Source organism: Salmo salar, chromosome ssa13 (genome assembly GCF_905237065.1).
Source record: "Salmo salar chromosome ssa13, Ssal_v3.1, whole genome shotgun sequence".
Classification (NCBI taxonomy): Eukaryota; Metazoa; Chordata; class Actinopteri; order Salmoniformes; family Salmonidae; genus Salmo; species Salmo salar.
In genome coordinates this window covers 82,931,894-82,959,874 of record NC_059454.1, presented here as the reverse complement: position 1 = coordinate 82,959,874, position 27,981 = coordinate 82,931,894, and the positions used below count along the sequence as shown (strand labels likewise).

General features: G+C 44.0%; 1 protein-coding gene across 1 annotated transcript in view; it reads left to right on the top strand.

Moving 5' to 3' along the window:
- LOC106567868 (connector enhancer of kinase suppressor of ras 2-like) overlaps positions 1–27,981 on the top strand; it is a 52,755-nt gene that overhangs the window by 17,116 nt on the left and 7,658 nt on the right. Inside the window, 11 exon segments of the mRNA XM_014137699.2 lie at positions 2,489–2,691; positions 16,370–16,457; positions 17,612–17,653; positions 17,804–17,923; positions 21,895–21,954; positions 22,137–22,205; positions 22,397–22,543; positions 24,028–24,135; positions 24,137–24,162; positions 24,434–24,639; positions 25,178–25,267. Of these exon segments, the coding sequence (XP_013993174.1) occupies positions 2,489–2,691; positions 16,370–16,457; positions 17,612–17,653; positions 17,804–17,923; positions 21,895–21,954; positions 22,137–22,205; positions 22,397–22,543; positions 24,028–24,135; positions 24,137–24,162; positions 24,434–24,639; positions 25,178–25,267 (1,159 nt within the window).

The following is a 27,981-nucleotide window of genomic DNA, read 5'->3' as shown; positions in this document are numbered from 1 at the left end:
CCTCTGACTGTTTCATCCTAACATCGTTGGTGCCGACGTGGATAACAATATCTCTATACTCTCTACACTCGCCAGTTTTAGCTTTAGCCAGCACCGTCTTTAGATTAGCCTTAACGTCGGTAGCCCTGCCCCCTGGTAAACAGTGTATGATCGCTGGATGATTAGTTTTAAGTCTAATACTGCGGGTAATGGAGTCGCCAATGACTAGGGTTTTCAATTTGTCAGAGCTAATGGTGGGAGCTGTCGGCGTCTCAGACCCCACAACGGGAGGAGTAGAGACCAGAGAAGTCTCGGCCTCCGACTCCGACTCGCTTAATGGGGAGAACCGGTTGAAAGTTTCTGTCGGCTGAATAAGCGACACCGGTTGAGCATTCCTACAGCGTTTCCCTCCAGAAGCCATGAGAAAGATGTCCGGCTGCGGGGACCGTGCGAGGGGGTTTATACTAACGTTACTATCTGTACTTACTGGTGGCACAGACGCTGTTTCATCCTTTCCTACACTGAAATTACCCTTGCCTAACGATTGCGTCTGAAGCTGGGCTTGCAGCACAGCTATCCTTGCCGTAAGGCGATCGTTCTCCTGTATATTATAAGTACAACGACTGCAATTAGAAGGCATCATGTTAATGTTACTTAGCTTCGGCTGTTTGAAGTCCTGACGAACCATGTCCAGATAAAACCTCCGGGTTGAAAAAGTTGAATGAAAAAAGTTGAGTGAGGGAAAAAGTAAAAATATACGGTAATGAAAAAGTAAAAAACCGTCAGGTAGCAAAGTAAAGATCGGCAACAAAACGCACAGCAGCGTAAACAAGTCTGCAAGTTGTGACCGGAAACAGGACATGGAGAGGGCGAGAAGATAGGCTAGGCAGCCGTGTTCATGGTTCCCAGTGGAGTAATGGGAGTAGCGTACTACGATGGTTTGAAAAGAGTAGTAGAGTGGTCCCACTTAAGTTCACTTTTCTAGATACTTTACTTAGGACAGCTAGCAGTGATTGTCCGGGAGGTAACTTCATCGTCTCTACCTCGTGTTGAGATTCAGAGTTCAAACCACTTTAAACGTGAGCTGCAGGTCTAATATGGTCTAATATGTTAATTCTTAACTAATAATGTTATACAGTTCATTCAAAAGGGGCGGTTGCGTCAGGTTGACACGCTCTCTGACTTCACTCAAGGAGGCGGTGACTACTTACTGTGCACAGTTATAGAAACAATTTTCTCTTACAGTTTCTAAAATCACATCCCGCTCTTTGCAAAAATACTTTCATTATTTTTCATATAGCATACACAAGGCAGAGGATGGAAACTTCATTCATGTAGTGTGTATACTTTTCAAGTTACATTATTACCTTTATAACATTTTTAATGACATCACAAATGACATTAGTGTTCTTTTAGGTCACCTCTGACCACTCCCCACGTTCAATGTTAGAAATATTGTTCCAGTAGTTACTTTTGAACGTGTTAGAGTTGGGCTGGAGAAGTCTTCATTAAAAAAAGCACACTCCTTGGGTGAATTTGGAGAGGGATGTCTGAGTGTTCTGTCCTTGATTTACAACAGGACGTGAGGTGCCAACCCCCACTTACAGGTGAGAGGGGGTCTGCTTTATGTTATTTATTGCAAAGCTGATCTGACCTATTTGGATCCTCACAGGACAGTCATGACACTGGCATGACAGAAGCCCACAGACCTCCACGTGCATAGGGGGCATTGTGGGTAGTGCATAATGAGTGTTCTGGTTTCCCCACACATGCGAGGTGACAGCTGGAGGGAGAGGGGGTTGTGTCTGATGGATCACTGGTTCTGTAAGATCCTCACATGTTGGTCGAACAGCGAGGCAGGTGTAAGCAGGCGGGCAGGACTCCCTATACGACTGATAGTACGACTGCCAGTACGACTGACTTTTTATTTACCACACTTTTAATCCCTGTACTTTCACTGCCTGCATGGAAATAAACGTTACAGTAAATTATTTGTTTATGCCACATTCACCTCCTGTGAACAGTACTTACGCACAAGGGAGCATTTTTATGATTACCGTAGACTTGTTTATCTCATCAATATTATCATATAATATATTTACAACTCTTGGGGAAGGTAGTAGCCTTTCATTTTCTCTTTTAGTTGCCTTCACATGTACAGGATGTGACTCACTGGTTAGTGTGCACTCGTTCTTCACACACTATAGTGAAGATCTCCTTTAGTGAAATGCACCTGTGGCAGTCGACTTCCTGTAATTGTGTATAATATTGGCTGTGACATTGCTGTTGTTTGTTTGGAATTTATATCTACAAGGTAAAACCCCTTGAGACCCGTTGAGACACAACATCACCTCTTTCTGAGGGTTCTGTAGAAACATAAAACAACAGAAAGCATCAACAATCCCATGTACAATAACAATAGCATCCCGGTAGTAAATTATAACGACAACAAGAATCAACCAAAACAAAACAAATCATGTTCCCTCTCCTCTCTCTCTTTCTCACTCAGAACTACGGTTTGGAGACAGAGAATCTGAAGACTCTATCCCATAAGCTTAATGCCTCAGCCAAGAACCTGCAGAACTTCATCACAGGGCGACGTCGCAGTGGTCACTATGACGGCCGTGCCGCCCGCAAGCTGCCCAATGACTTCCTCACCTCTGTGGTGGACCTCATCGCTGCAGCCAAGAGCCTGCTGGCATGGCTGGATAGGTGAGATTTGCAATGAGCTACAGTACACACACAATCACACACATACATGCTCAGGCACACTCTATTCTACCCAGACTATTTTCATAGGTTGCTTTTCAAATCACACACTTCTCTATGTAGTGCACTACTTTTGCCTCAACCCATAGGGTGTGTCGTGTCTCTGACTTCTTTAATATGACATGCTATTTTATCAAATCGATTACCTAACATTTAATTGATTACGTGATTGAATTAAATCATGCAACAATTAACTCATTAATAACCTGGGGCACCACGGAAGTATTAGTTTATATAGAGCGGCTATCTCCCGAATCCACTCTTAAAGATCTTTTATATCAATAGCAGTCAATCAGTCATTAATTATTCTTTACCTAATATCAGTCTCATTTACATTTACATTTAAGTCATTTAGCAGACGTTCTTATCCAGAGCGACTTACAAATCTGAACGTCGTAAAATTCTTGGTTATCTGCACGAACCCAGCCTTTACTTATGAATCATCCATACACAAATTGGCTCAATTATTTACTTACTAACTAATTGAACAATTACAGAATATACAATACATAATAACATTAAACAGTAAATTCCGTCCCTAGTGGACTAAGCAAAAACAGTTTGGTTATACCATGATAGATTCAGAGAGAACAGAAGGGAGTTTTGGAAGGAAGACCAAGGAACATGAGTCTCTATTGGACCTGGAAAGCTATCCTCACATAAATACATATGCCACTAACGATTGCTTATTCGGAAAAGCAATGCATTGTATTTACGTGAAGCTGGCTTCGATAGTTGAGCTGGTGAGGCTCTGGTTTGCCCAGTCGATGTCGCCATTGTCCTTTGTAGATTCTTCCGGGTTGTTGTGTGAGAGGTACACATGATCTGAAAGGTTCATCTCACTGTTGAGATTCTTCCGCGTCGGTCAGTGTTCTCGTATTAGATTTGCTACCTTTCCAGCTATAGTCTGTTAGGCTGTAATCTAGGACTCACTTCTTCTTGAGTGATCAATAGTTCAGAGTTCATACCATTTCACGTGTGGAGCAAGCTCTCTCGTTTCCTGGCCTGTATACTGTAGTTGAAATTAGCCCTTTCAACGTGGAGGACAAGACCTCCCATTATTTGGAACTAAGGTGACTTTTCGTCATAGGGGCTTTTATAGAAATGTAGAGAAGGGGTTGGTTCAACATTTCCAACCAACTTGGGCGTGGCCACTGAGTGAGCATCAGTTTACTTATGAAAACAATTCTCTAATTTAGAAGACAAAATATCACATTACATCATTTCACAAATAGTTTCATCTTTACTCATTCATTTTCTACAATAATTAGATGCAAGCCTCATAACTGAGGAACCTGTATAAACAGAGTTAACCTGTTAGGGCTAGGGGGCAGTATTGACACGGCTGGATAAAAAACGTACCCGATTTAATCTGGTTACTACTCCTGCCCAGTAACTAGAATATGCATATAATTATTGGCTTTGGATGGAAAACACCCTAACGTTTCTAAAACTGTTTGAATGGTGTCTGTGAGTATAACAGAACTCATATGGCAGGCCAAAACCTGAGAAGATTTCAAGCAGGAAGTGGCCTGTCTGAGAAGTAGTGTTTCATCTTGGCTCTTTTTATTGAAGACTCAGGATCTGTGCAATAACGTGACACTTCCTACGGCTTCCATAGGGTCTCAGAGCCCGGGAAAAAGCTGAACGATATCGAGGCAGGCTCTGGCTGAAACACTTTATCGCTTTTGGCAAGTGGCCACTCAGAGTACTATGGGCTTAGGCGCGTGCCCGCTTCGACCGAATGCTTTCTTTTCCTTTGTCTGTTTACCTAAAAGCAGATTCCGGGTCAGAATATTATCGCTTTTTTATGAGAAAAATGGCATAAAAATTGATTTTAAACAGCGGTTGACATGCTTCGAAGTACGGTAATGGAATATTTAGAATTTTTTTGTCACGAATTGCGCCATGTTCGCCACCCTTATTTACCCTTTAGGATAGTGTCTAGAACGCACGAACAAAACGCCGCTGTTTGGATATAACGATGGATTATTTTGGACCAAACCAACATTTGTTATTGAAGTAGAAGTCCTGGGAGTGCATTCTGACGAAGACAACAAAGGTAATAACATTTTTCTTATAGTAAATCTGACTTTGATGAGTGCTAAACTTGCTGGGTGTCTAAATAGCTAGCCCTGTGATGCCGGGCTATCTACTGAGAATATTGCAAAATGTGCTTTCATCGAAAAGCTATTTTAAAATCGGACATATCGAGTGCATAGAGGAGTTCTGTATCTATAATTCTTAAAATAATTGTTATGCTTTTTGTGAACGTTTATCGTGAGTAATTTAGTAAATTCACCGGCAGTGTTTGGTGGGAATGCTAGTCACATGCTAGTCACATGCTAATGTAAAAAGCTGTTTTTTGATATAAATATGAACTTGATTGAACAAAACATGCATGTATTGTATAACATAATGTCCTAGGGTTGTCATCTGATGAAGATCATCAAAGGTTAGTGCTACATTTAGCTGTGGTTTGGGTTTATGTGACATTATATGCTAGCTTGAAAAATGGGTGTCTGATTATTTCTGGCTGGGTACTCTGCTGACATAATCTAATGTTTTGCTTTCGTTGTAAAGCCTTTTTGAAATCGGACAGTGTGGTTAGATTAACGAGAGTCTTATCTTTAAAATGGTGTAAAATAGTCATATTTTAGAAAAATTGAAGTAATAGCATTTCTAAGGTATTTGAATAACGCGCCACAGGATTCAACTGTCTGTTGAGTAGGTGGGACGCAAGCGTCCCACCTAGCCCATAGAGGTTAAGATAATGTGGCTGTATTGTCTTTCATGAGGTCACCAACATGAAACAAAATGGACCGGGTCGTAGCTGGCTTCTCCACCGACCGTTTACACATTCTCCAGAATAGGAATATTGTTCAATTCTCAAACTCTGGGATGTAATAGAATTTGGCGGGAGAGTTCCTTTGTTCTGCTGTGACCCTCTCTCTTCCATATTGCATGGTCAGGGAGACAAGAGTCTCTGCAAGGAATTTACGACGTGGTTGTAAAGTTGTTAAACTGCCCCCCCCCAACAGGAGAGGGGGGTTGTTCACGTCTCTGCTAGCCAATTCCCTGAAAGGGCTAGCGTCATGACAGGTGTCATATGAGAGTTTACCCATAGATAATTCAGAGGTTAAGGATCAGAAACGGTTCACTGGGTAGCAGACAGACATTTTTTAATTTTTTATTTCACCTTTATTTAACGAGGTAGGCTAGTAGAGAACAAGTTCTGCGACCGGGCCAAGATAAAGCAAAGCAGTGCGACACAAACAACAACACAGAGTTACACATGGAATAAACAAACATACAGTCAATAATACAATAGAAAAAGTCTATATACAGTATGTGCAAATGAGGTAGGATAAGGGAGGTAAGACAATAAGTAGGCCATAGTGGCGAAATAATTACAATATAGCAATTAAACACTGGAGTGATAGATGTGCAGAAGATGAATGTGCAAGTAGAGGTACTGGGGTGCAAAGGAGCAAAATAAATAAATAACAGTATGGGGATGAGGTAGTTGGATGGGCTATTTACAGATGGGCTGTGTACAGGTGCAATGATCTGTGAGCTGCTCTGACAGCTGGTGCTTGAAGTTAGTGAGGGAGATATGAGTCTCCAGCTTCAGTGATTTTTGCAGTTCGTTCCAGTCATTGGCTGCAGAGAACTGGAAGGAAAGGCGGCCAATGGAGGAATTGACTTTGGGGGTGACCAGTGAAATATACCTGCTGGAGTGTGTGCTACGGGTGGCTGCTGCTATGGTGACCAGTGAGCTGAGATAAGGCGGGGCTTTACCAAGCAAAGACTTATAGATGACCTGGAGCCAGTGGGTTTGGTGACGAGTATGAAGCGAGGGCCAGCCAACGAGAGCATACAGGTCGCAGTGGTGGGTAGTATATTGGGCTTTGGTGACAAAATGGATGGCACTGTGATAGACTGCATCCAATTTTCCGAGTAGAGTGTTGGAGGCTATTTTGTAAATGACATCGCCGAAGTCAAGGATCGGTAGGATAGTCAGTTTTACGAGGGTATGTTTGGCAGCATGAGTGAAGGATGCTTTGTTGCGAAATAGGAAGCCGATTCTAGATTTAATTTTGGATTGGAGATGCTTAATGTGAGTCTGGAAGGAGAGTTTACAGTCTAACCAGACACCTAGGTATTTGTAGTTGTCCACATATTCTAAGTCAGAACCGTTCAGAGTGGTGATGCTGGACAGGCGGGCAGGTGCGGGCAGCGATCGGTTGAAGAGCATGCATTTAGTTTTACTTGCATTTAAGAGCAGTTGGAGGCCACAGAAGGAGAGTTGAAGCTCGTCTGGAGGTTAGTTAACACAGTGTCCAAAGAAGGGCCAGAAATATACAGAAGGGTGTCGTCTGCGTAGAGGTGGATCAGAGAATCACCATTGATGTATACAGAGAAGAGAGTCGGCCCGAGAATTGAATCCTGTGGCACCCCCATAGAGACTGCCAGAGGTCCGGACAACAGGCCCTCCGATTTGACACACTGAACTCTGTCTGAGAAGTAGTTGGTGAACCAGGCAAGGCAGTCATTTGAGAAACCAAGGCTGTTGAGTCTGCCGATAAGAATGTGGTGATTGACAGAGTCGAAAGCTTTGGCCAGGTCGATGAATACAGCTACATGGTATTGTCTCTTATCAATGGCGGTTATGATATCGTTTAGGACCTTGAGCGTGGCTGAGGTGCACCCATGACCAGCTCGGAAACCAGATTGCATAGCGGAGAAGGAATGGTGGGATTCAAAATGGTCGGTGATCTGTTTGTTAACTTGGCTTTCGAAGACCTTAGAAAGGCAGGGTAGGATAGGTATTGGTCTGTAGCAGTTTGGGTCTAGAGTGTCTCCCCCTTTGAAGGGGGGAGGGATGAACGCGGCAGCTTTCCAATCTTTGGGGATCTCAGATGATACGAAAGAGAGGTTGAACAGGCTAGTAATAGGTGTTGCAACAATTTCGGCATAATTTTAGAATGAGAGGGTCCAGATTGTCTGGAGTGAACCAGGTCTGGAGTGAACCAAGGGCTATATCTGTTCCTGGTTCTACATTTTTTGAATGGGGCATGCTTATTTAAGATGGTGAGGAAGGCACTTTTAAAGAATAACCAGGCATCCTCTACTGACGGCATGAGGTCAATATCCTTCCTGGAAACCCGGGCCAGGTCAATTAGAAAGGCCTGCTCGCTGAAGTGTTTTAGGGAGGGTTTGACAGTGATGAAGGGTGGTTGTTTGACCGCTGACCCATTACGGATGCAGGCAATGAGGCAGTGATCGCTGAGATCTTGGTTGAAGACAGCAGAAATTTATTTGGAGGGCAAGTTGGTTAGGATGACATCTATGAGGGTGCCCGTGTTTACGGATTTGGGGTTGTCCCTGGTAGGTTCATTGATAATTTGTGTGAGATTGAGGGCATCAAGCTTAAATTGTAGGATGGCCGGGGTGTTAAGCATGTCCTAGTTTAGGTCACCTAGTAGCACGAGCTCTGAAGATAGATGGGGGGCAATCAATTCACATATGGTGTCCAGGGCACATCTGTGGGCAGAGGGTGGTCTATAGCAAGCAGCAACGGTGAGAGACTTGTTTCTGGGAAGGTGGATTTTTAAAAGTAGAAGCTCGAATTGTTTGGGTACTGACCTGGATGGTAAGACAAAACTCTGCAGGCTATCTCTGCAGTAGATTGCAACTCCACCCCCTTTGGCAGTTCTATCTTGTCGGAAAATGTTATAGTTAGGGATGTTTTTGGTGGTCTTCCTAAGCCAGGAGACGGCTAGGACATCCGGGTTGACAGAGTGTGTTAATGCAGTGAATAAAACAAACTTAGGGAGGAGGCTTCTAATGTTAACATGCATGAAACCAAGGCTTTTACGGATACAGAAGTCAACAAATGAGAGCAACTGGGGAATAGGAGTGGAGCTAGGCACTGCAGGGCCTGGATTAACCTCTACATCACCAGAGGAACAGAGGAGGAGTAGGATAAGGGTACGGCTAAAGGCTATAAGAACTGGTCGTCTAGTACGTTTGGAACAGAGAGTAAAAGGAGCAGGTTTCTGGGCACGGTAGAATAGATTCAAGTCATAATGTACAGACAAAGGTATGGTAGGATGTGAATACAGTGGAAGTAAACCTAGGCATTGAGTGACGATGAGAGAGCTGTTGTCCCTAGAAACATCATTTAAACCAGGTGAGGTCACCGCGTGTGTGGGAGGTGGAACTTAAGAGTGGGCAATCTGCCTCTACCATCAGTCATATTTACCGACGTACAATCATTGGATAACAAAATAGACGAGCTACGATCACCAATATCCTACCAACAGGACATTAAAAACTGTAATATCTTATGTTTCACCGAGTCATGGCTGAATGACGACATAGATAACATACAGCTGGCGGAGTTTACGCTGCATCGGCAAGATAGAACAGCTGCCTCCAGTAAGACATGGGGTGGCGGTCAGAGTATATTTGTAAACAACAGCTGGTGCACGAAATCTAATATTAAGGAAGTCTCAAGGTTTTGCTCGCTTGAGGTAGAGTATCTCATGATAAGCTGTAGACCACACTATTTACCAAGAGAGTTTTCATATATATTTTTCGTAGCTGTCTATTTACCACCACAAACCGATGCTGGCACTAAGACAAGCACTCAATGAGCTGTATAAGGCCATGAGCTAACAGGAAAACGCTCATCCAGAGGCGGCACTCCTAGTGGCCGGAAACTTTAATGCAGTGAAACTTACATCCGTTTGACCTAATTTCTACCAGCATGTTAAAAATGTGCAACCAGAGGAAAACATTTTTTGGACCACCTTTACTCCACACACAGAGATGCGTACAAAGCTCTCCCTCGCCCTCCATTTGGCAAATCTGACCATAATTCTATCCTCCTGATTCCTGCTTACAAACAAAAACTAAAGCTGGAAGCACCAGTGACTCTCTCAATAAAAAAGTGTTTAGATGACGCAGATGCTAAGCTTCAGAACTCTTTTGCTAGCACAGACTGGAATATTTTCCGGGATTCTTCCGATGGCATTGAGGAGTACACCACATCAGTCACTAGCTTCATCAATAAGTGGATCGATGACGTCATCCCCACAGTGACCGTACGTACATACCCCAACCAGAAGCCATGGATTACAGGCAACACTGAGCTAAAGGGTAGAGCTGCCGCTTTCAAGGAGTGGGACTCTAACCCGGACGCTTATAAGAAATCCCGCTATGCCCGCAGACGAACCATCAAACAGGCAAAGCGTCAATACAGGACTAAGATTGAATTGTACTACACCGGCTCCGACGCTCGTCGGATGAGGCAGGGCTTGCAAACTATAACAGACTACAAAGGGAAGCACAGTCGCAAGCTGCCCAGTGACACGAGCCTACCAGACGAGCTAAATTACTATGCTCGCTTCGAGGCAAGCAACACTGAAGCATGCATGAGAGCATCAGAATTTTCCGGACGACTATGTGATCACGCTCTCCGTAGCCGATGTGAGTAAGACCTTTAAACAGGTCAACATTCACAAGGCCGCAGGGACGTGTACTCTGAGCATGCGCTGACCAAATGGCAAGTGTCTTCACTGACATTTTCAACTTGTCCCTGACCTAGTCTGTAGTACCAACATGTTTTAAGCAGACCACCATAGTCCCTGTGCCCAAGAACATTAAGGTAACCTGCCTAAATGACTACCGACCCATAGCACTCACGTCTGTAGCCATGAAGTGCTTTGAAAGGCTGTTCATGGCTCACATCAACACCATTGTCCTAGAAACCCTAGACCCACTCCAATTTTCATACCGCCCCAACAGATCCACAGATGATACTATCTTTATTGTACTCTACATTGCCCTTTCCCAGCTGCACAAAAGGAACACTTATGTGAGAGTGCTATTCATTGACTACAGCTCAGCATTCAACACCATAGTGCCCTCAATGCTCATCACTAAGCTAAGGACCCTAGAACTTAACACCTCCCTCTGCAACTGGATCCTGGACTTCCTGACGGGCCGCCCCCAGATGGTAAGGGTATGTAACAACACATCTGCCTTGCGGATCTTCAACACGGGGGCCCCTCAAGACTGCATGCTCAGTCCCCTCCTGTACTCCCTGTTCACCCATGACTGCATGGCCAGGCATGATTCCAACACCATCATTAAGTTTGCCGACGGCACAAAAGTGGAAGGCCTGATCATCGACAACGATGAGCCTATAGGAAGGAGGTCAGAGACCTGGCTGTGTGGTGCCAGGATAACAACCTCTCCCTCTGTGATCAAGACAAAGGAGATGATTGTGGACTACAGGAAAAGGAGGACTGAGCACGCCCCCATTATCATCGACAGGGCTGTAGTGGAGCAGGTTGAGAGCTTCAAGTTCCTTGGTGTCCACATCATCAACAAACTATCATGATCCACACACCAAGACAGTCGTGAAGAGGGCACGACAAAGCCTATTCCCCCTCAGGAGACTGAAAAGATTTGGCATGGGTCCTCAGATCCTCAACAAGTTCTACAGCTGCACCATCGAGAGCATCCTGACTGGTTGCATCATTGCCTGGTATGGCAACTGCTTGGCCTCCGACCGCAAGGCACTACAGAGGGTAGTGCGTACGGCCCAGTACATCACCGGGGCCAAGCTTCCTGCCACCCAGGACCTATATACCAGGCGGTGTCAGAGGAAGGCCCTAATAATTGTCAGACTCCAGCCACCCTAGTCATAGACTGTTCTCTCTGCTACCACACAGCAAGCGGTACCGGAGTGCTAATTCTAGGTCCAAAAGGCTTCTTAACAGCTTCTACCCCCAAGCCATAAGACTCCTTAACAGCTAATCAAAAGACTACCCAGACTATTTGCATTACCCCCCCCCCCTTTACGCTGCTGCTACTCTATGTTTATTATCTCTGCATAGTCACTTTAACTTCTCTAGGGCCAGTGGGACGATTTCGTCCCACCTACGTAACAGCCAGTGGAATCCTGTGGCGCGTTATTCAAATACCTTAGAAATGCTATTACTTCAAGTTCTCAAACATATGACTATTTTACACCATTTTAAAGACTCTCGTTAATCTAACCACACTGTCCGATTTCAAAAAGGCTTTACAACGAAAGCAAAACATTAGATTATGTCAGCAGAGTACCCAGCCAGAAATAATCAGACACCCATTTTTCAAGCTAGCATATAATGTCACATAAACCCAAACCACAGCTAAATGCAGCACTAACCTTTGATGATCTTCATCAGATGAAAATCTTAGGACATTATGTTATACAATACATGCATGTTTTGTTCAATCAAGTTCATATTTATATCAAAAACCAGCTTTTTACATTAGCATGTGACGTTCAGAACTAGCATACCCCCCGCAAACTTCCGGTGAATTTACTAAATTACTCACGATAAACGTTCACAAAAAACATAACAATTATTTTAAGAATTATAGATACAGAACTCCTCTATGCACTCGCTATGTCCGATTTTAAAATAGCTTTTCGGTGAAAGCACATTTTGCAATATTCTGAGTAGATAGCCCGGCATCACAGGGCTAGCTATTTAGACACCCACCAAGTTTAGCCCTCACCAAAGTCAGATTTACTATAAGAAAAATGTTATTACCTTTGCTGTTCTTCGTCAGAATGCACTCCCAGGACTTCTACTTCAATAACAAATGTTGGTTTGGTTCAAAATAATCCATAGTTATGTTCAAATATCCTCTGTTTTGTTCGTACGTTCAAGACACTATCCGAAGTGTAAAGAAGGGTGACGCGCACGACGCGTTTCGTGACAAAAAAATTCTAAATATTCCATTACCGTACCTCGAAGCATGTCAACCGCTGTTTAAAATCAATTTTTATGCCATTTTTCTCGTAAAAAAGCGATAATATTCCAACCGGGAAAGCGTGTTTACGTTCAAAGAAAGAGAAAATAAAAACATGGGATCCCCTCGTGCACGAGCCTCAGTCTGATGGTCCTCTGATAGAGCACTTACCAAAGGCGCTAATGTTTTTCAGCCAGAGGCTGGAATTACATCATTCAGCTTTTTCCCGGGTTCTGAGAGCCTATGGGAGCCGTAGGAAGTGTCACGTTACAGCAAAGATCCTCAGTTTTCAATAAACAGAGCCAAGAAGCTCAAGGAATGGTCAGAGAGGGCACTTCCTGTACAGAATCTTCTCAGGTTTTTGCCTGCCATATGAGTTCTGTTATACTCACAGACACCATTCAAACAGTTTTAGAAACTTTAGGGTGTTTTCTATCCAAAGCCAATAATTATATGCATATTCTAGTTTCTGGGCAGTAGTAATAACCAGATTAAATCGGGTACGTTTTTTATCCGACCGTGTAAATACTGCCCCCTAGCCCTAACAGGTTAACTCTACCTACATGTACATATTACCTGAATTACCTCGACTAACCTGTGCCCCGCACATTGACTCTGTACCGATACCCCCTGTATATAGCCTCGCCACTGTTATTTTACTACTGCTCTTTAATTATTTGTTATTTTTTACTTATCTATTTTTTACTTAACTCTTATTTTTCTTAACACTGCATTGTTGGTTAAGGGCTTGTAAGTGAGCAATTCATTGTAAAGTCTACACCTGTTGTATTCGGAGCATGTGACAAATAACATTTGATTTGTTTTTGACCACTCAAACATGACTAAGTTGATGTCCTTACATAATTTCCATTAGCAATCAGCTGACAAACAAAAGATGAGTAAGCTTTTATGTAAGTGTTGTTTTTGAGAGGTTGGCCATGAGAGAGCACTGAGCGTGTCTGTTAGGTGCTGCTGTTTATCCTCCTCAGGTCCTCTGTGAGATGCTGCCAGACAGTGTGTGTGGGTGTGTGTGTATGTGTGTGTGTGTGTGTGTGTGTGTACGGGTGTGTGGGTGGATGCATTAAGATATGCAGTAAACAAACGTTTTTTTTCTGCAGCTAGTTTGATTCCCTCGACTTGCACTGCAATTTAAGAACTGAACAATTCCAGCGTCAAATACTACACTGAACAAAAACATAAACGCAACATGTAGTGTTGGTCTTATGTTTTATAAGCTGAAATAAAAGATCCCAGAAATGTTCCGTACGCACAAAAAGCTTATTCTCTCAAATTTTGTGCACAAATTTGTTTACATCCCTGTTAGTGTGCATTTCTCAATTTCCAAGATAATCCATCCACCTGACAGGTGTAGCATATCAAGAAGCTGATTAAACAGCATGATCATTACACAGGTGCACCTTGTGATGTGGACAATAAAAGGCCACTCTAAAATGTGCAGTTTTGTCACACAATAATGCCACAGATGTCTCAAGTTTTCAGGGAGCGTGCAATTGGCATGCTAACTGCAGGAATGTCCACCAGAGTTGTTGACAGAGAATTTAATGTTCATTTCTCTACCATAAGCCACCTCCAACTTCGTTTTAGAGAGTGGCAGTACGTTCAACCGGCCTCACAACCGCAGAACATGTGTATGCGAGTGGTTTGCTGATGTCAACGTTGTGAATAGAGTCCCCCATGGTGGCGGTGGGGTTATGGTATGGGCAGGCATAAGCTACGGACAACGAACACAATTGCATTTTATCGATGGTAATTTGAATACACAGAGATACCGTGGTACCTCATGTTTCAGCATGATAATGCACAGCACCATGTCGCAAAGATCTGTACACAATTTTTGAAAGCTGAAAATGTCCCAGTTCTGCATACTCACCAGTCATGTCACTCATTGAGCATGTTTGGGATGCTCTGGATCGACGTGTACGACAGTGTATTCCAGTTCCCGCCAATATCCAGCAACTTCACACAGCCATTGAAGAGGAGTGGGACAACATTCCACAGGCCAGAATAAACAGCCTGATCAACTCTATGCGAAGGAGATGCAAATGATGGTCACACCAAATACTGATTGTTTTTCTGATTCATGCCCCTTCCTATTTTTTTTAAGGTATCTGTGACCAACAGATACATATCTGTATTCCCAGTCATGTGAAATCCATAGATTAGGGCCTAATGAATTTCTTTCAATTGACTGATTTCATTATATGAACTGTAACTCAGTAAAATCTTTGAAATTGTTGCATGTTGTGTTTATATTTTTGTTCAGTATATATTGGGACAGTGCATTTTTTCTTCTTTTGGCTCTATACTCCAAAGGTTTGGATTTAAACTCAAACAATGACTATACGGTTAAAGTGCAAACTGTCAGCTTTAATTTGAATGTATTTTCATCCATATCGGGTGAACCGTTTCGAAATTACAGCACTTTTTGTACATAGTCCCCACATTTTAGGACATCAAAGGTTTTGGGACAAATTTAATTACAGTATATGTGTATTAAAGTAATAAAAAGTTACGTTTTTGGTCCCATATTCATACCACGCAATGACTACATGACTACAAATTTGTTGGATGCATTTGCTGTTTGTTTTGTTTGTGTTTCAGATTATTTTGTGCCCAATAGAAATAAATGGTAAATAATGTATTGTGTCATTTTGGAGTCACTTTTATTGTAAATAAGAATAGAATGTTTCTGAACACGTCTACATAATGTGGATGCTACCATGATTACGGATAATCCTGAATTAATCCTGAATAATTATGAGTGAGAAAGTTACAGACGCACAAATATCATACCCTCAAGACATGCTAACCTCTCACCATTTTTTGGGGGCATGATATTTGTGCATTTGTAAGTTTAGAAACTTATTCACATTACATTTTAGTCATTTAGCAGATGCTCTTATCCAGAGTGACTTACAGTAGTGAATGCATACATTTCATAAATTCTTTCTCCATACTGGTCCCCCATGGGAATCAAACCCACAACCCTGGCGTTGCATACACCATGCTCTACCAACTGAGCTACACGGGACTCCAAAAAATAAAAGTGACTCCAAAATGAAACAATACATTATTTAACATTAATTCCTATTTGGCACAAAATAATCTGAAACATAACCAAAAAAAAAAGCAAATGCATCCAACAAATTCATTAAGTCATAAGGTTGTTGTAGTTATTTTCTGCTATGGATATTGGACCAAATACTTATCTTTTGACTACTTTAATACACATAAGGGGCTCCCGAGTGGCGCAGCGCTCTAAGGCGCTGCATCACGACAGACACCCTGGTTCGATTCTAGGCTGTATCACAACCGGCCATGATTGGGAGTCCCATAGGGCGGCGCACAATTGACCCAGGGTCATCCAGGTTTGACCGATGTAGGCCGTCATTGTAAATAAGAATTTGTTCTTAACTGACTTGCCTAGTTACATTTTTTAAAAAGTGTGAATTTGTCCCAAAACTTTTGGTCCCCTAAAATGGGTGAACTATGCACTGAAAGTGCTGTAATTTATAAACAGTTCACACGATATGGATGAAAATGTCCTCATATTAAAGCTGACAGTATGCACTTTTACATTGCTTAATTTAAAATCTAAACTATTGGAGTATAGAGCCAAAAGAAGAAAATAATTAGGGAGGGCACTGTAGATAACTGTCATTGTCATATATAATATGGCACACGATACACACTTCATACTCACCCACATGTATTGTCCAGTCAAAGGGATTAGAATTAAGAATGATCTAATGGTTAATTCCAGGTGCTACTTCTTTTTCAGGTCTCCGTTCGCAGCAGTGGCAGACTACTCAATGACAAGAAACAATGTGATTCAGCTGTGTCTAGAGCTCACCACGATTGTACAGCAGGTAAGCCATCAAACACAGTCCCATATACAGCTGTACCATGAGCTAGCATTACCACTGTTACTGTTTCCCAAAACTGGGTTATAACAAACATTTCTCAAAGGCCTTTTTTCAATTAAGTTAGTCAACACAGGAGCTGTGTGCTCTACTCTGCTATTGGAAATGACTATATGTGTCATCATGCCCATGGAGAGAGGACAGCCTCTGGCTACTCAAATGTAGCCTTGCCTTTTGTAAAGAGCATGACGGTCTGCATGCCTACCATACAGTATGAGTGCTTGCTGGGAGGATGTGTTTCTCTGTGTTGCTCTAATTCATACTGCGGGAGCAGTGCTGAGCTGTTCCAATAGATATAAATAGGGGAAGGCTGTGACTGTGTAGAGGCATCCGTCTTCACTAGAGCAGGACAAGATACTGTAGGGGAAGGGCTGCAGGGAGGGAGTGTTAGTTCAGCCCTGGGTCCTGTAGGGATTGGCACAAGGACAGGCAGGCACATACGAGAGGCAGTGGCGTAGGACGCACCCCCGCAGTCCACCCAAAAGCTCAGGGCTCCCCAGATAGCATATGAACACATCATAAGCCATAGCAAAATGTTTAGAATTACAGGAAGATAGCTTTAAAACGGCACATTTTTCTCTCAGCCTCATGGCAAAATGTATAGAATTGCATGAGATTAGTTGGGGGGGGGGGCTTGCTTCGACCTTGCGGGTGGCTCGTGAAACTGTGCTATGCCACTTAGGAGAGGGTCTGGTCTAAGGCTGAGGAGGTGCTCCAAAAGAGCAGCAGGTATTGCAGAGGAGATTTCAGCCGTGTGTGGCTGTCCTTAGAGTCTGTCTGATGGCAGAGAGATATCGCCTGTAGGGAGAGAGAAGGAGTGGAGAGAGGTAGCGAGGGATGCAGGCCCTGAAAGGGCAGAGTGACTCGTGTGTGTGTGTGTGTGTGTGTGTGTGTGTGTGTGTGTGTGTGTGTGTGTGTGTGTGTGTGTGTGTGTGTGTGTGTGTGTGTGTGTGTGTGTGTGTGTGTGGGGGGGGGGACATTGGTGCTGAACCTCTCTGTTCTTTGCAAATAGCCACTTTGTTATAACTGGAATAATAATGACTTCTCTGACACGTTGTCCTGTGGTAACCTCTGCCTCTCCATCTCACTCTGTTTGGCAGGACTGTTCTGTGTATGAGACCGAAAATAAGATTCTGCATGTGGTGAGTGGGCCCACTTATTTCAATTCCCTTCAACACATCCAAACAGAATTAGAATCCCCATAACTTAGTTACTGGCTGGCGACTCATCCCTAATCGATCTAAAATCACTGTTCACTCTTTTCCCCTTCGCACCATCCTTCCCTTTTCCAGTGTAAGACTCTATCTGGAGTGTGTGATCACATCATCTCTCTGTCCTCTGACCCGATGGTGTCTCAGTCAGCCCATTTGGAGGTAGTTCAGCTGGCCAACATCAAGTCTACTGAGGGACTGGTAAGACTCCCCAGTTACTCAGGCATACATACTAGAATGTATTGTGCCTTGTACTTACTTTCTCTCTCTCTCTCACACAAATACAAAACAGGCACTCTTTCTGGGTAATAGATAAATATTATGGGTAACTCCTATAACCAGTGCATTCGAATAGTATTCAGACCCCTTGACTTTTTCCACATTTTGTTACGTTTCAGCCTTATTGTAAAATGTATTAAATTACTTTTTTTCCCTCATCAATCTACACACAATAACCCATAACAATGCTAAAACAGGTTTTTAGAAATGTTTGCAAATAAAATAAAATAAAACAGAAATACCTTATTTACATAAGTATTCAGACCCTTTGCTATGAGACTCGAAATTGAGCTCAGGTGCATCCTGTTTGCATTGATCATCCTTGAGATGTTTCTACAACTTAATTGGAGTCGACCTGTGGTAAATTCAATTGATTGGACATGATTTGGAAAGTCACATACCGGTCTATATAAGGTTGCTCTGAAATACACTGACACTGCATGTCAGAGAAAAAACCAAGCCATGTTGAAGGAATTGTCCGTAGAGCTCCGAGACAGGATTGTGTCAAGGCACATATCTGGGGAAGGGTACCAACACATTTTTGCAGCATTGAAGGTCCCCAAGAACACAGTGGCCTCCATCATTCTTAAAATGGAAGAAGTTTGGAACCACCAAGACTCTTCCTAGAGTTGGCCGGCCGGCAAAACTGAGCCATCGGGGGAGAAGGGCCTTGGTCAGGGAGGTGACCAAGAACCCAATGGTCACTCTGACAGAGCTCCAGAGTTCCTCTGTGGAGATGGGAGAACCTTCCAGAAGGACAACCATCTCTGCAGCACTCCACCAATCAGGCCTTTATTCCAGACGGAAGCCACTCCTCAGTAAAAGGCACATGACTGTCACGTCCTGGCCAGTATAAGGTTAATTGTTTTTGTAGTTTGGTCAGGACGTGGCAGAGGGTATTTGTTTTATGTGGTTCGGGGTGGTGTGTTTGTGTAAAGGGTGTTTGATTTAGTATTTCCGGGTTTTTGGTTGATGGTCTATGTGTTTGTATTCTATGGTTAGTCTGGTGTGTGTGTTTCTATGTTTGGTTAATTGGGGTTGGGACTCTCAGTTGAAGGCAGGTGTTGTCTATCTGCCTTTGATTGAGAGTCCCATATATTAGGGTGTGTTTGTGTGTGTGATTTGTGGGTGATTGTTCTGTGTTGAGCCTATGCTTTGCAGACTGTCAGTTTATCGTTCGTTTTCTTGTTTGTTGTTTTTGTATTCGTGTTGATTTAATTAAATGTTCAAAATGAACAACTGCACACCTGCTGCGTATTGGTCTACCTTTTCTGATGACGATTTCGCATTATCGTCAGAAGACGAAGATACTTGTGACAGAATCACCCACCACTCAAGGACCAAGCAGCAGAAGAAGGAGCAGAGGGAATTCGAGTTGGACTGGCGGGAGAAGTGGACCTGGGAGGAAGTTCTGGACGGGGCCGGACCTTGGCACCAGGCTGAGGATTATCGCCGCCCGCAGTGGGAAATTGAGGCAGCCAAGGCAGAGAGGCGGAGGTACGAGGCCAAGTACACGCTGAGGGAGAAGCACGAGAGGCACCCCCAATAATTTTTTTGGGGGGGCACACGGGTAGTTTGGCTAGGCGTAAGAAGAGCCGGAAGCCAGCTACCCGTGGTTATATGGAGGAGCGTATGGGGTGGAGAGCGCTATGTTTCGCTGAGGAGCGCACTATTTCACCCATACGCACGCACAGTCCGGTGCGCGTTATTCCAGCCCCTCGCAGGTGACCCGTGCTAGAGCGGGCATCCAGCCTGGTAGGAGGATGCCTGCGCAGCGCATCTGGTCGCCGGTACGCTTCCGAGGACCAGGCTACCCAACTCCCGCTCTACGCACGGCTACCATCAGGCCCCTGCACAGCCCAGTCTGCCCTGTACGAGCACCCCGCTCGTACAGGGCTACTAGTTCCATCCAGCCAAGACGGGTTGTGCAGGAGGTAAGATCGAGACCGACTGTGCGCCTCCATAGCCCTGGGTTTCCAGCTCCTGTCTCTCGTGCGGACCCGGAAGTGCGTCAACCCAGTCCGACTCGTCCTGTTCCCGCTCCCCGCACTAGCCTGGAGGTGCGTGTACATAATCTGGTAAGCCCAGTACCAGCACCACGCACCAGGCTACAAGTGCGTCAACCCAGCCACGCCAGTCAACAGTCACCAGAGCTGCCCGCCAGTCAACAGTCGTCACCAGACTGTCCCGAGTTGCCAGACTGTCCCGAGTTGCCAGACTGCCCAGACTGTCCCGAGTTGCCAGACTGCCCAGACTGTCCCGAGTTGCCAGACTGTCCCGAGTTGCCAGACTGCCCCGAGTTGCCAGACTGTCCCGAGCTGCCAGACTGTCCAGACTGTCCCGAGCTGCCAGACTGCCCCGACAGCCTGGAACGGCCTGAGCCGGAGCCACCTCCAGAAATAGGTGGGTTGGGGAGGGGGGGTGTAGCACAGTGCCGTCGTTGACGGCAGCCACCCTCCCTTCCCTCCCTTTAGAAAAGGGGATTTTTTTTGGTGTCGCTTGGGGTTATTTTTTTGTTAAGGTGATTCTGGGGTAGCACCTTTAAGGGGGGGGTACTGTCGGCAGTAAGGTTAATTGTTTTTGTAGTTTGGTCAGGACGTGGCAGAGGGTATTTGTTTTATGTGGTTCGGGGTGGTGTGTTTGTGTAAAGGGTGTTTGATTTAGTATTTCCGGGTTTTTGGTTGATGGTCTATGTGTTTGTATTCTATGGTTAGTCTGGTGTGTGTGTTTCTATGTTTGGTTAATTGGGGTTGGGACTCTCAGTTGATGGCAGGTGTTGTCTATCTGCCTTTGATTGAGAGTCCCATATATTAGGGTGTGTTTGTGTGTGTGATTTGTGGGTGATTGTTCTGTGTTGAGCCTATGCTTTGCAGACTGTCAGTTTATCGTTCGTTTTCTTGTTTGTTGGTTTTGTATTCGTGTTGATTTAATTAAATGTTCAAAATGAACAACTGCACACCTGCTGCGTATTGGTCTACCTTTTCTGATGACGATTTCGCATTATCGTCAGAAGACGAAGATACTTGTGACAATGACAGCCCACTTGGAGTTTGCTTGAGAGGATCTGCAGAGAAGAATGTGAGAAACTCCCCAAAAACAGGTGTGCCAAGCTTGTGGCATCATACCCAAGAAGACTCAAGGCTTTAATCACTGTCAAAGGTGCTTCAACAAAGTACTGAGTAAAGGGTTTGAATATTTATGTAAATGTGATATTTCTGTTGTTTTTTTCAATTCTTAAAAGCTGTTTTTGTTTTGTTATTATGGGGTATTGTGTATAGATTGATGGGGGGGAACAATTTAATCAATTTTAGAATAAGGCTGTAAGGTAACAAAATGTGGAAAAAGTGAAGGTGTCTGAATACTTTCCGAATACACTGTATTTACTTTATTTCTCCTATACAATATGTGGACATAAACTGTTATCTAAAACCTCCATGTTTGCTCTGACTTGCACTTAGATATGACTGTCCTGCTTGGGGCTGTAAGCTCCCACCCCCACACACAAACATATGCACAGACCACACAGAGGGCCACAGGGCTTTTCACATACCGTACAGTCAATATAACCTGAACAGAGGAGTGGGCCGAATGGGACAAAAATAAACCTCTTACTCTCATCTCACTCAGACTGAAATGCACTGAGTGTGTGTGTTTGTGTGTCTATTTGTTATGCACTTACAGCCCATCGAAGGGCAGGCTTGAACATTTTAGTACGATTGTCTGTTTGCCTCTATGATTGACAGGGACCGATTGAATATTTACGATATGGATTTATGGAGGTGTTATATGTATCTTTCAAACGTAATTAATTGATGTGTTTGTTATGTACTGTATATGGATGTGCGAACTTGTCAGGATATGGCTGTAAGCTACCTCTCTCTGTCTCTCTATAGGGCATGTACATCAAATCGACATATGACGGCCTGCATGTCATCACTGGAACTACAGAGGGAGTGAGTATATCTTCAACATGCTCAGTCAGGGCTATGAAGCCATTTGGCATGTAGATCATTCTCCTATGATACAGACGGAGAAGTGTCACTCATGGCTGTGTCACAGTGAATCCCATTAATGACTGAACAGCATCACGCCAATCCGTTTTTATAGCTGTGTGATGTGTCTTCCTGTCCATAAGTCTCTGGCTGACCGCTGTAAGAAAATCCACGCAGGTGATGAAGTCATCCAGGTCAATCATCAGACAGTGGTGCGTCTCTCCCTCTCTTCTTACCTTATATTATCTTTCTGCCCATCCCCTTTATCTTATTCTCATCTTACGTTTACATACTGGTATATGACTACCCTATGATTACTACTACGCTTGTGTGAAAGGTCGCCCTATGTGTTTTTCATTATGTGTGTGTGTTTGTGTGTGTGTTTGTTGGCGTGTGGCGCTAGGTGGGCTGGCAGTTGAAGAACTTGGTGAATTCTTTGCGCGGGGACCCCGGGGGTGTTATGCTGACTCTGAAGAAGCGCCCACAGAGCACGCTGACATCCACCCCAGCACTACTGAAGAACATGAGATGGAAACCCTTAGCCCTGCAAGTATGACAACACTTTCAACCTCCACACAACTGATGAATGTGTGTTTTTTATGTTTTTTTAAAAATTGTTTAATTCACCTTTATTTAACCAGGTAGGCTAGTTGAGAACAAGTTCTCAATTACAACTGTGACCGGGCCAAGATAAAGCAAAGCAGTTCGACACATACAACAACACAGAGTTACACATGGAATAAACAAACATACAGTCAATAATACAGTAGGGGGAAAAAAGTATATATACAGTGTGTGCAAATGAGGTAAGATAAGGGAGGTAATAAAATAGGCCACGGTGGCGAGGTAATTACGATATAGCAATTAAACACTGGAGTGATAGATGTGCAGAAGATGAATGTGCAAGTAGATATACTGGTGTGCAAAGGAGCAAAATAAATAAATAAATACAGTATGGGGATGAGGTAGTTGGATGGGCTATTTACAGATGGGCTATGTACAGGTGCAATGATCTGTGAGCTGCTCTGATAGCTGGTGCTTGAAGTTAGTGAGGGAGATAAGAGTCTCCAGCTTCAGCGATTTTTGCAGTTCGTCCCAGTCATTGGCAGCAGAGAACAGGAAGGAAAGGCGGCCAACGGAGGAATTGGCTGTGGGGGTGACCAGTGAAATATATCTGCTGGAGCGAGTGCTGCGGGTGGGTGCTGCTATGGTGACCAGTGAGCTGTAATAAGGCGGGGCTTTATAGTGGTTACTTTATAGTATATATGGAATAGGGGGGCACAGACACAGCCTCTGTGTTAGTGAGAAGTGATTTATGTACTGTATACATCTATCTTATCAGTAGGTTCATGGCTGAGATGGTGTGTGAACTTTTGCATGTGCATAGTATGTGACTGTCTGTGCATGGTGTCGGTGAGTATGCAATCAGGAGAGTGCATTTGTATGTTGGTGGGTCTCGGTAAAGCAGTGAGTTTTTGTGACTGTGTCTGTCTGTGTGTCATATTCTGCCCCAAAACGTTGTGTAATATAGGTGTCGTATCTGAACTGGTGCGTGGAGGAAGCGTGTGTGTGAGGGGCATATGTGACTTCATCCCTGCCCCCCCCCTCTGAGTCCCATGCTGGGCTAAGTGCTGTTTTCCTCCCTCCATCCTGGGGCCCTGACCAACTGGAGCGCATCAGAGCTCTGCCGCCTCCCCCTCACCTTTACCTCTTCTCTGCTACCTCTCTTCTCCTCTCCCTACCTTCCTCTTCCTCTTGTTTCATCATGCATCCAGATTCAGTTATTGTCTTATGCTTTGAATTTATAGTCACATCAAATGAAAAGGATGAAATATATGTTCCATGGCCTGACCCTGCCTCTAGCCATTCTCCAACTGAGAAACAAGCAATTCACACATATTGAAGCTCTAATGGTTTGATTAAGCGTAGTCTTAAACTGTTTACGAAACTACACATCACTGCAGTATGTCAGAAAACGAACCCCCTCTCTCTCTCTCCCCCTTCTCCCCCCTCTTTATCTCTCTCTCCTCACAGCCCATCATCCCTCAGAGCCCCAGCAGCAGTGTGGCCACGCCCACCAGTACCCTGAGCACCCCGTCCAGGAGAGACAGCTGTGCCCTGCAGGACCTCTTCATCCCCCCGCCCCCCTGATGAACCATACACCCCCAGGTACACACACAAGCTGCCTCACTATGACATACTGTATGCCTTACCTTAGGGATTACAGTGTAGTCACTGTTCATATGTTGTGAGTAAGCTAACTGCAGTGAAATATTGTACAATGGTTTACCTGTGTAATTACGATAGTCTGTTTATTTAGTCAGTTTGTTCCCTTTTGAGGGGTGATGTATATGCCTTGTAGTATATGAGTTTGTTTAGGTTTACCTACGCAGTCGATGCTCCGTAGGCAAACAGACTCTCTCCATGATCTGTGCTGCAGAGATGACAAGGGGAATCTACCAGGTGACGATGACCTCCAAGCTGAAGTCCCGGTAGCCAAGGGCTCTGAGTCCCCCAACTCCTTCCTGGACCAGGAGTGTCGCCGACGTTTTCCTCTGGTCGAGGAGGATGCCATTCTCTACTGCTACGAGTACGACCAGAACCATGGACCTCCACCTGCCCGCAGGGACAGCACCCCCACTTATGGTATGACCCAGTCCAAGCCTGCATATTTGTATGAGGGATGTCAGCCCCCTACATACTGTATGGTAAGATCAAGTCCAACCCTGTGTGTTTGTATGAGTGATGTCAATCCCCCACATATGGTATGACCCAGTCCAAGGCTGTGTGTGTGGATGTGGGATGTCAATCCCCCAGATATGGCATTAACCCAGTCCAAGAATGTGTGTTTGGATGTGGGATGTCAATCTCCCACATATGGCATGACTCAGTCCAAGGCTGTGTGTTTGGGTGTGGGATGTCAATCTCCCACATATGGCATGACCCAGTCCAAGGCTGTGTGTTTGGGTGTGGGATATCAATCCCCCAGATATGGCATTAACCCAGTCCAAGGCTATGTGTTTGGATGTGGGATGCCTGTGGTGCACTTGTTCCTATGCAATCCCTTCTGTGTTTGTAATGTTAGTGTTTGTGTCACTGTGGTGTTAATATAGAATGTTTGTAGCTCTTTCATGTTCCTGGGTAGGTCTGATATGTTGTATGTTATCTGTGCTGTGTGCTCCAGGCAGGCTTAGACCCATCTCCATGCCAGTGGAATATAACTGGGTGGGAGACTATGAAGACTCGGCCAAGCTGAAAAGAGAGAGCAGGAGAGGTGAGTGGGAGGCTGGGATGGAGAGAGAGGGAGAGATAAAGAGAGAGGGGAGACAGAAAGAGAGAGAAAGCAGCAGAGGTGAGTGGGTGGAAATCTCTCATAATTGGGCCAGGGACGGGTTTTCTACCTCCCCATCTCAGATGTCTTAGCCAAGGGACCGGGAGGCTGAGCAGCCATGTGAGGCAGGGCTCAGTGCATGATAGATATGATACTGAATTAGCTATCCTCTTTATCTGTCCCTTTTTTCCTGTACATCTTAATTAGTCCTTCCTGCTCTCTCTCTTCCTCTCTCACTTCTTTCTCTCAGTCTCTTTCTCTGCTTTTGGGTCTTGAAGGTACTGTATGTCGTTGCCTTGGCAACTGTAGCCAGGATCTTCCCAAGATTCGTGCATTTCATTGGTTGCTGCCAAGTCCAGTGGCAAACAGAGTAGGAAGAGAGCGAATGGCCTTGTTTCCGTCTGAGAGGCAGACATTGTGATATTATGTTTATGATTCCTGAAGGGGGTGGTGGCAGTCAGTCTATTGTTCCAGTGGGCTTTTCAGCATCAGTGAGGGTGCTATATTTATCTGCCTTTTTGTCAAGAGGCAGTATCTTTGATATATTGAATTTCTGCCTTGAATGCAACATTTATTTCTATTTTTGAGGGAAATGCCCTGCAAATATCAACATAATGACAGTCCTTTAGGAATGGCTATGTTGTTTCAGTGCGGTAATGGAGTTTGAGTGAAGTCTAGATATTTGTCTGAATGACAAGGCAGAGTAAAGCCTTAGAGCCCTAAAGTCGAATGCCTGGACACACCACAGGATTACACAAAACATCAATTACACTTCCCAATGACATGACTCACAAAACTAGCCCATAAGTCAGATGGAGGACATTCGTCAGTGGGCCTTACTCCAGCCATAAGGCCCTAATGCTCACAAGTCACACAACTGTCCACTTTCATCCAAACAATCATTACACAATCTCTAGAATTGGATTTTGGCTTGGCTTGTTTTTCCGCTATTGTTTAAGTTGGCATTAAAATCTCTTAAGGATCGGACCCTTCAGCTCAATTTCCGCCCAAAATGACATACCCAAATCTAACTGCCTGTAGCTCAGGACCTTAAGCAGGGATATGCATATTTTTGATACTATTTGACAGGAAACACTTTGAAGTTTGTGGAAATGTGAAATTAATATAGGAGAATATAACACATTAGATCTGGTAAAAGATAAAACAACAAAAAAAACATGCATTCTCTATTTATATTTTTGTTGTGTCATCTTTGAAATGCAAAAGAAAGGCCGTACATTGACATAGGAAGCTGGGTGTAATTTAGATTTTTCCCACAAGAAGGCAGCAGTGTGTGTGCAAAGTGTCAGACTGATACATTCAAGAATGAGAGATCTACATAATATTTTGTATCAAGTCTCCCAGGTGTCCCGAGTTTGCCCAAATGTACCCAAGTGGCCAAATTGGGAACATACAAAAATGCTATGGTAATAAAATATGTAAGTTTACACACTCCCAGGAATGTCATACATGATGGATCATTAGCTTACATACATAAAAGGTACAACCTTCACACCTCTAGATTGCCGGGCGGGGGTAGGGTGTGTAGCGAGACACAGCAGGAGGGTCAGACTGGAGGATTCAGGTCCTACGTTTGAATGAGTGGGGGATGGAGGAGTCTCTAACACTATTGAGGATTTAAAAAAAATCAGTTAGAACTCAAGTTTACCATTACTTATTTTATTTAACCTTTATTTTAGTAGGGGGTTAGCACTGCATCAATACATCAAATACACAACACATACACTACCGGTCAAAAGCTTTGCCTTTATTACAGCTTTGCACACTCTTGGCATTCTCTCAACCAGCTTCATGAGGTAGTCACCTGGAATACATTTCAATTAACAGGTGTGCATTCTTAAAAGTTAATTTGTGGAATTTCTTTCCTTCTTAATGCGTTTGAGCCAATCAGTTGTGTTGTGACAAGGTAGGGGGGGTATACAGAAGATAGCCCTATTTGGTAAAACACCATATTATGGCAAGAACAGCTCAAATAAGCAAAGATAAATGACAGTCTATCATTACTTTAAGACATGAAGGTCAGTCAATACGGAACATTTCAAGAACTTTGAAAGTTTCTTCAAGTGCAGTCGCAAAAACCATCAAGCGCTATGATGAAACTGGCTCTCATGAGGACTGCCACAGGAATGGAAGACCAAGAGTTACCTCTGCTGCAGAGGATAAGTTCATTAGAGTTACCAGCCTCAGAAATTGCAGCCCAAATAAATGCTTCACAGAGTTCAAGTAACAGACACATCTCAAGAACAACTGTTCAGAGGAGACTGCATGAATCAGGCCTTCATGGTTGAATTGCTGCAAAGAAACCACTACTAAAGGACACCAATAAGAAGAGACTTGCTTGGGCTAAGGAACACGAGCAATGGACATTAGACCGGTGGAAATTTGTCATTTGGTCTGGAATCCAAATTTGAGATTTTTTGTTCTAACTGCCGTGTCTTTGTGAGACACGTTGTGGGTGAACGGATGATCTCCGCATGTGTATTTCCGACCGTAAAGTATTGATGAGGAGGTGTTATGGTGTGGGGGTGCTTTGCTGGTGACACTGTCTGTGATTTATTTCGAATTCAAGGCACACTTAACCAGCATGGCTACCACAGCATTCTGCATCGATACGCCATCCCATCTGGTTTGGGCTT